At 40.7% G+C, this 7,485-nt stretch overlaps 1 protein-coding gene across 1 annotated transcript in view; it reads left to right on the forward strand.

Annotated features, from left to right (window-relative positions):
* Nucleotides 1-6,117: 6,117 nt before the first annotated feature.
* Nucleotides 6,118-7,485, forward strand: part of FNTA (farnesyltransferase, CAAX box, alpha) — a 53,120-nt gene continuing 51,752 nt past the window's right edge. Inside the window, exon 1 of the mRNA XM_007935039.2 lies at nt 6,118-6,317. Coding sequence (XP_007933230.1) covers nt 6,118-6,317 — 200 coding nt within the window. The remainder of the gene's footprint in view (nt 6,318-7,485) is intronic.

Raw genomic sequence — 7,485 nt, forward strand, 5'->3', positions numbered from 1 at the left:
CTTGCAAGCTTTTAAGATCCCAGTCACTACTCACCAAAGTAGGAGGTGGAACAATGTTTTGTGTAGTATGTTATGCCAATTGAGCTTGATGTCCCTTGCAACTATGGTCCCGAGCCAACCAGTTCAACTACTCAGTGTTTTTGGTAGCTGTCTGGAAAATGGAAGTGACCACAACCTTGTCCTTTGTCAGCTCTACTATACACCTGGGAATTCAGATCATACAAATACACTTCTAGGACCATTGTCTGCCAACCCTATACATGCTGTTGGGTACACTCCCCGCTTCATAGACATACTTAATGGTTCAGCCTGCCCACCCACTATCTACCGGTATAACCATGTTTGCCTTCACTGACAATGCAGTACTGTATGTGCAAAAGAGTTCATCTCTGTTGTCTGTACCTCCCATGTACCTCTCTCTGTCTTCCTCTTCCTCAGTACCACCATGTTGACCACTCATATTGAATGTACTCCTATTTCAAAAACTGATAATACATAGTTGTCCAGCATTATCAAGCAGGAACTAATGAATGCTTCATTTATCTTCAAATAAAAATTGATAAGTTTCATCATATTCTATCTACTCTGTTACATTTAAATCTATATAAATCTAATGAAAATTGCCAACAATATTTTTGCTTCTGTTCCTTTAAATCTTTCTTTCTACAGTCACATTTGACCATCTTCCAACCCAAAGATACACCAAGATCCAAATAATTTTTGTTTTTCTTTATCGCTGTCTGCTTTCATTAACTTGCATTATTAAATTGTTTCATGTATGCAGTAAACATTTACTATTCCAGTGCAGTTAATATTTACTGCTCCAGTTAATGAAAACATTTTTAATATATATTAATTTACTTGGCCTGTTACTTAACATAATGAAAAGGATCTTTACTGATGTATCTTTGAATTTTTTAATGAAAATAAGGGACTAATCATCATTCTCTTGAGTCAGCTTGGTGCTTCGTTAGAACTATCCTATTAGGAAGTCATGATGCTTTCCTGTTTTTAATTTTTTTCAGACAACTGACTTGATCCAGTACAGTCAGAGTCCAAGCAAGTTATTTCTTACTCTAGTTCAAGTATAGTTAAGTAAATGGTCTGATTTGACTTTATTTTATTGTTTTTCTTGGTGACCTAATTCATTCTGTGTTCTACAGAGACTCATACTAGTTAAAGGAAATTTTCAATATGCTTGAAATAAGAAATAGCATTTTAGTGTAAATACAGGAAATGACTGTATACAAATGTCAGTCAATGATTTGGGGCCTTTTCGTATTTTAATGGTAGTCACGTTTGTTTGTTTGTTTCTTAATAGCCTTAGTTATTTAGTATTCAAATGCACTAAAATGCCATTGTTGTTACTTAACTTCACTGTTTACAGGTTCTGTGTAGTTCAGAATGCTTTGTACTCAGAAGGATAATTTCCATGTTTATCTTGTTTTGCAGTTTTCATTATTTTGACAGTTGCCCACCATTTGTAACACCCAATTTTTGGTTGTGTATTGAAATGGTAAAATGCAAATATATCTAATAATTTGCCTTATTTTTATTAATCAAAAGGTCGGGGTTAGGAAGAGGCTTTTCTTTTTTCCCTAGAGTAGTTTTAAAACTTTTCAGATGAGCTGGAAAACACCTTATGATGTTGGAGTCAGAGTTGTATTGATTACAGCACTGGCTCTAAAGCCTTATACTCATGTCTTAAGTATTATAGATTGTTCTGTGAATTGTTAGTTTGACACTTAACATTGTGGTTATCCACTGTGCATTTTATTTAGTTTTTGCAAAAAAGGATACTGCTTGGTATATTCTTATTTCTGGTTGACTATTCGTTGACTATTGAATTTATGGGAGATCTGGTGGCGTAATGCCTGAGGCATTTGACTGCTAATCAGAAGACTGGCGGTTCAAACCCACCAGCCACTCCTCGGAAGGAAGATTGGGCAATCTACTTCCATAATGATACCGCCTCAGAAACCCAAGGAGGGGTTGCTATGAGTCGGATCCGACTCAACAGCAGTGATTTACTGAATTTATAATTTCATAATTTCATTCTTTGAAATTATAAGAAAAAAAAGATGTCCATATCAAAAACTTTTACTTCACAAACAGAATCAATACAGATTTTGCAACATTGTATATAATGGAATCCAAGTATTTCTCTACCTGTTTACTGAGTTTACCTTGCCATTTGCTATGTGTTGACATTGGTGGATTTTCTCACTGTTTATCTAACGTGAATGACTTGTTAGAGCACCTCACTAAGAAATTTTACTAAAAATCACAAAAACGTAAAGTCCAAGAAACCACCAGAAGATGGATTTTTAATTTTTGAAATGTTCTATTTTATTTCCTTTTGATATCACTTATTCATTTGAAATTTTACAACTGCCAACTTGTTATGGTATTAATTATATGTTTATATATATGCATATAATATATGTATATGTATATGAAGAATAAAGTTAAGGTTTGGTCAAACTATATTTTCCCATTCAAGTACAAAAATGTTTTCAAGGCTGCAAAAAGTGTACAGTTGTTAAACAAGTTGTAAATAAAGACTTGTATAAAAATTCAGCTTAAATTTTTTTTCTTGCTCTTAACCTGTGGTAAGCACACATTTATAATTGTCTAACAGCATTCATCCACTTGGATTTGGCACATGCCATAGTATCCTGTCAATTTAAAGCCTATGCTACTGATTTATTATAAATCAGGAATATCCTTTGAGATTTTTTTTCCAGTACTTATGATAGATTTTATATAGATTCAGGTTAGTATTTAATGTTTGCTAGTTGGTGGGCCAGAGTTCTTAGGAATAAAGGTTAAATATGACCTCTTCCCTCTTAGAGTTACCATGTTGACATGATCAGACAGTACACACAGCAAGAACCAGTGATAGTGCTAGCAGCTTCATTTCACAATATAAACCATTGTTGTTGAAGTGTCATATAGGCAATAAATAACCATCTTCCTGTCTTTGTAGAGTCTCACAATTCACCCTTTTCTCCCACCTCTCCCCAAACATTATTGAAATATGGTACCTTCAGTGTTATGTGAAGTGGTAGTAACAGTGTAAAAATTGATTACATTTAGATTAAAATAATCAGGTAAGTAAGTCAAAGTGAAGTTAGCACAAAGAAAAAAAGCTAGTAGGCACATAGCCAAAATTGTATTTTACTCATACAATTAGTTGACGTTTTAATATCAGATGTTTTCTTCAATAACATGCATAAATTAATATTACATTTAAAATTTATTCCGTGTTTGACCTAGATACTTAATTTTGAGGTGAAGAATAAGGGACTAAGAAAATAGGTCAAATCACAAAAATTAAACCAAAATATGTTGCTGCCTGCAAAGATTTGTAAAATCAAATGGAGCACAACATAGAAAAGTTGTCAAATAGAAACAGCACCCAGCTGAAGGTCTACAAGTTAACCTTAAGTACACTTATGTTACTGTTTTGGTTATCTATTCTCCATCACAATCCTCTCCAAAACTTGGTGAGCTCAGACAACAACATATTTTCTCTCACAAGTCTATAGATAGGTGCAGCTGTTCCCATTTGGGGGTCCCTCATTTTGTTGCAGTCATGGTGGCTGAGGCTAAAGTCATCTGAAGGCTTTTCTTTCACATGTCTGGCACCCACACTGACGTGGCTGGAACAACTGTGGATTGTTCAGGCCACACCACACGACAGGGTAGATAGACTTATACATAGCAGCTAGCTTCCCCCAGAACAAGAGTTCTAAGAGACCCAGGTGAAAACTTCAAAGCTTATGACCTAGCCTCAGAAGCTACATAGCATTACTTCTGTTTCTCAACACAGTCCCATCCAAGGCCAGATTCAAGGGACTAACAATACACTATACTTCTCAATGGAGGAATGACCTCCTCATGCAGGGAGGAAAGGTATTGATGGTGGCAATGTTGAAAAGAAGTTAGCACAGCTGCCATTATTCTGGAATCCAAAGGGAAATTTCTGCTATGAAATCATACTTCTGAAGTCACACTCTTTCCCCACTTTCTAACCTCTATGCCAAGCACATTCACTTCAATGAGAACAGTAAGTATATAACTTAAGTGTGGACAAAACTTGAGCTAGGTACTGCATAAATCTTGTAAGTAGTCCGGCGTGTTCTTTGGTTCCTTCACTTGTAAATGACCCCTCCCCCCACCCTTGTTCAACTCTGGGTCTAACCTGCTTTTTCTTTTTCACAACTCAGAAGTGATTAGATTTAGAACCTACCCTAATCAGGTCTGATCTAATTAACACAACAAAGAACTATTTGCAAACAGCGTAACATCCACGGGTATACCAAAACCCAGTGCCCTCACGTTGGATCCTACTCATAGCAACCCTTCCTTGGGTTTCTGAGGCAGTATCACCACAGAAGTAGATTGCTCAATCTTCCTTCTGAGGAGTGGCTGGTGGGTTTAAACCGCCACCTTCTGGTTAGCAGTCATATCCCTTAGGCACTAGGCCATCAGAACTCCTTCCACAGGTGTAGGAGTGAGGATTCCAACACATACTTTGGAGGGACACAATTTAATTCATAGCACCAATTCTTTCCCTCATTCACCTGACTCCAGTCATCATCTTGTCCAAGAACTTGCTAAGCATGCATTACCCTCTTTTGGCTCAAATAGCCCCAAGGTAAATCTTCCTGACTACCCTACCTGAAAAGTGTAGCAACACAGTTTATCCCTTCAACCTGCTTTTGTTTCTTCTTAGCACTTAGCACCACCACCTGACCGATACAGCTATTACATGATACTTATAATCTCCCTCACTATAGTGTAAACTCCATGACCACAGAGACTTGGTTTTACTTACTGCTGTGAGCCAACCTAGTAGTAATAGGTGGTCAGCAAATATCTGTTAAATTACTGTTTCTTTTCCTATAGTATAGAGAAAAATGTTTTCCTTTACTACAATGTATACACGCTACCTATGTAACTGCTGTTGCTGTTACTTGCCATTGAGTGGGACCTGACTCATAGGGACCCTTCCTTGGGTTTCCCAGCCGGTATCACTACGGAAGTAGATTGCCCAACCTTCCTTCTGAGAAGTGGCTGGTGGGTTTGAACCGCCAGCCTTCTAGTTAGCAGTCAAGTGCCTCAGGCACTAAGCTACCAGAGCTCCATACCTGTATGATTAGAAAAGTTAATTTTAAAATATAAAAACCCTAGATTATTTAAATTCTGCGTTATAAATTGTTAGCATCCAGAGAGCGGAGCGGAACGTCTGGAAGAACATAGACACTTAGAAGTTTAAGGTGGACAAGAGGAAGTTCACATTCCCTAGCACAGGGGGAGGGAAAGTCTTGAGCAGTCGGTCAGCTGCTCTTAAGCACTGCATCTAACAACCACCCCCAAAAAAAAAATCTAACCCTAACCCACTGCTATCAATTACCAGCTGGTCTTATGCACTGCATTAAAAAAAAAAAATTGCCATCAAGTCAATTCCGACTCACAGAGAAAGAGTAAGACTACCTCATAGGGTTTCCAAGGCTGTAAATCTTTAGGGAAGCTGACTGCCTCATCTTTGTCCCGTGTAGCAGCTGACGAGTTCCAACTGCCCACGATTTGCTTAGCAGCCAAATCCTTTAACCACTGCGCCACTAGAAGCTGTATTGCAGCTAAGTCTCAGTCGAGAAAAGGATTATCCCCATCTCTCCTACGTGGGGTATGTAAAAGAAAAAAAAAAAAAAAAACCTCAATGCCATCGAGTCCATTCGACTCATAGCGACCCCTCCTTGGGTTTCCGAGGCGGTGTTTCTAAGGAAGTAGGTTACCCACTCTTCCTTATGCCTTAGGTACTACGCCACCAGAGTACTTGGAAAGGCCCACAGATGGGATGAAGTTTGGGAAACTTGAGCTACTGCTCTGGCCCTTGAGGAATTCACGCAGCCAAGCGTGGATCCCTTGGTCTAGCTCACATCCCAAGTGCCCCAGGCCTCAGCCGCCTGCCCAGGGCTCTCTGGCCTTCATCTCTATGGTAAAAAAGCAAGAGCCGGAAGTGGGCCGCCGCCAGGGAGAAGGGAACGAAGGGCGGGGCCATGGAGGGGCGGGGTCTTCGCCACCACCTCCGCTGCAGAGCTAGGCGAGATGGCGGCTACCGAGGGGGTCGGGCAGGCTGCGCAGGGCAGCGAGCCCAGTCAGCCGCCACCCCAGCCGCACCCACCGCCGTCACAGCAGCAGCAACAGCAGCACGAAGAAGAGATGGCGGCCGAGGCTGAAGAAGCGGTGGCGTCTCCAATGGACGATGGGTTTCTGAGCCTGGACTCGCCCACCTATGTCTTGTACAGGTAACACCCCCGCGGCATGGCCGCAGCTCTGGAGGTCCTTCCCCCGAGAGCCGGGACTTAATGCCGGCGGCGGTCACCAGTCCGCGTTTCGGTCGGTTTGTGTGTGGTGAAGTTTTTGCGGCCCCAGTGGAGTCCGGCTGGCCGGGAGGCGCGTTCTGCTGGGCTGGGGGCCCACTGGGCTGCGTTGCTTCCGGGACTCAACACTCACCAGGAGACAAGGGAGTGCCTGAAAACCAGCGTGGACTCTGTGGCTTCTCCCGGGTTTGTAGGCAACGTAGAAACTACAGGACACTGGACAGCACTCTTTCTTAGGTTGTTTAGGTGTCAGATTCAAAATTTTAAGAAATTTCCCGCTCTCTTCCATACTCCCAGAACTCTCTCCTGATAGTAATCTAACTGAATACAGAAAGGAAACGATTTAAGTAGGTCCAGATTTGCCTACCTTACAAACTAAGTGTAAGATTTTCCAATGGTTTGTTCTGGTGAAAAGGAGTGATCTAGTTGAAGATCTCTGAGACAGGGACATTTTCATTCAACCAGGATTTTAGCGCCTAATATCGGCAAGACACTGAATTAGGTTATAAGGACTTGTTTCTTAAACCCACTTACATGTTCCTACAGCACTTTGTACATAATACAAGTGATGTGTAGTAGACATTGTTGAATATTGGCTTGAAATTTCTTCCCTTTTGTCCCCATCTTTGCCAACCCCAGCCCCCATCAGGTCCTTGCTTTCAGATAATGCTGATCGCTAGTTCCTTTTAAACCTGCAGAGACAAAAGTCCATACATCTTACCTATTTTGTGCAGTTCTAGTAAGCATGTTGTTGTTGTTAGGTGCCATCAAATTGATCCTGACTCATAGCAAGCCTATGCAACCGAACAAAACATTGCTGGGACCTACACCATCCTCACAATCATTGCCATTTTTAAGCTCATTTTTACAGCCACTGTGTCAGTCTATCCCATTGACTGACCCTCTGCTTTACCAAACTTAGTGATGCCCTTCTGCAGGGACTTGTTGCTTCTGGTTAACATGTCCGAAGTACTTGAGAGAAGTCTTTGCATCCTTCCTTCTGAGGAGGATTATGTTGGTACTTCTAAGATAGATTTGTTTGTTCATATGCCAGCCCATGGGAGCTCTGGTAGCATAGTGGCTAAGACACTTG

The sequence above is a fragment of the Orycteropus afer genome, unplaced genomic scaffold (assembly GCF_000298275.1).
Source record: "Orycteropus afer afer isolate SDZICR_OR568_19922 unplaced genomic scaffold, OryAfe1.0 scaffold00024, whole genome shotgun sequence".
Classification (NCBI taxonomy): Eukaryota; Metazoa; Chordata; class Mammalia; order Tubulidentata; family Orycteropodidae; genus Orycteropus; species Orycteropus afer.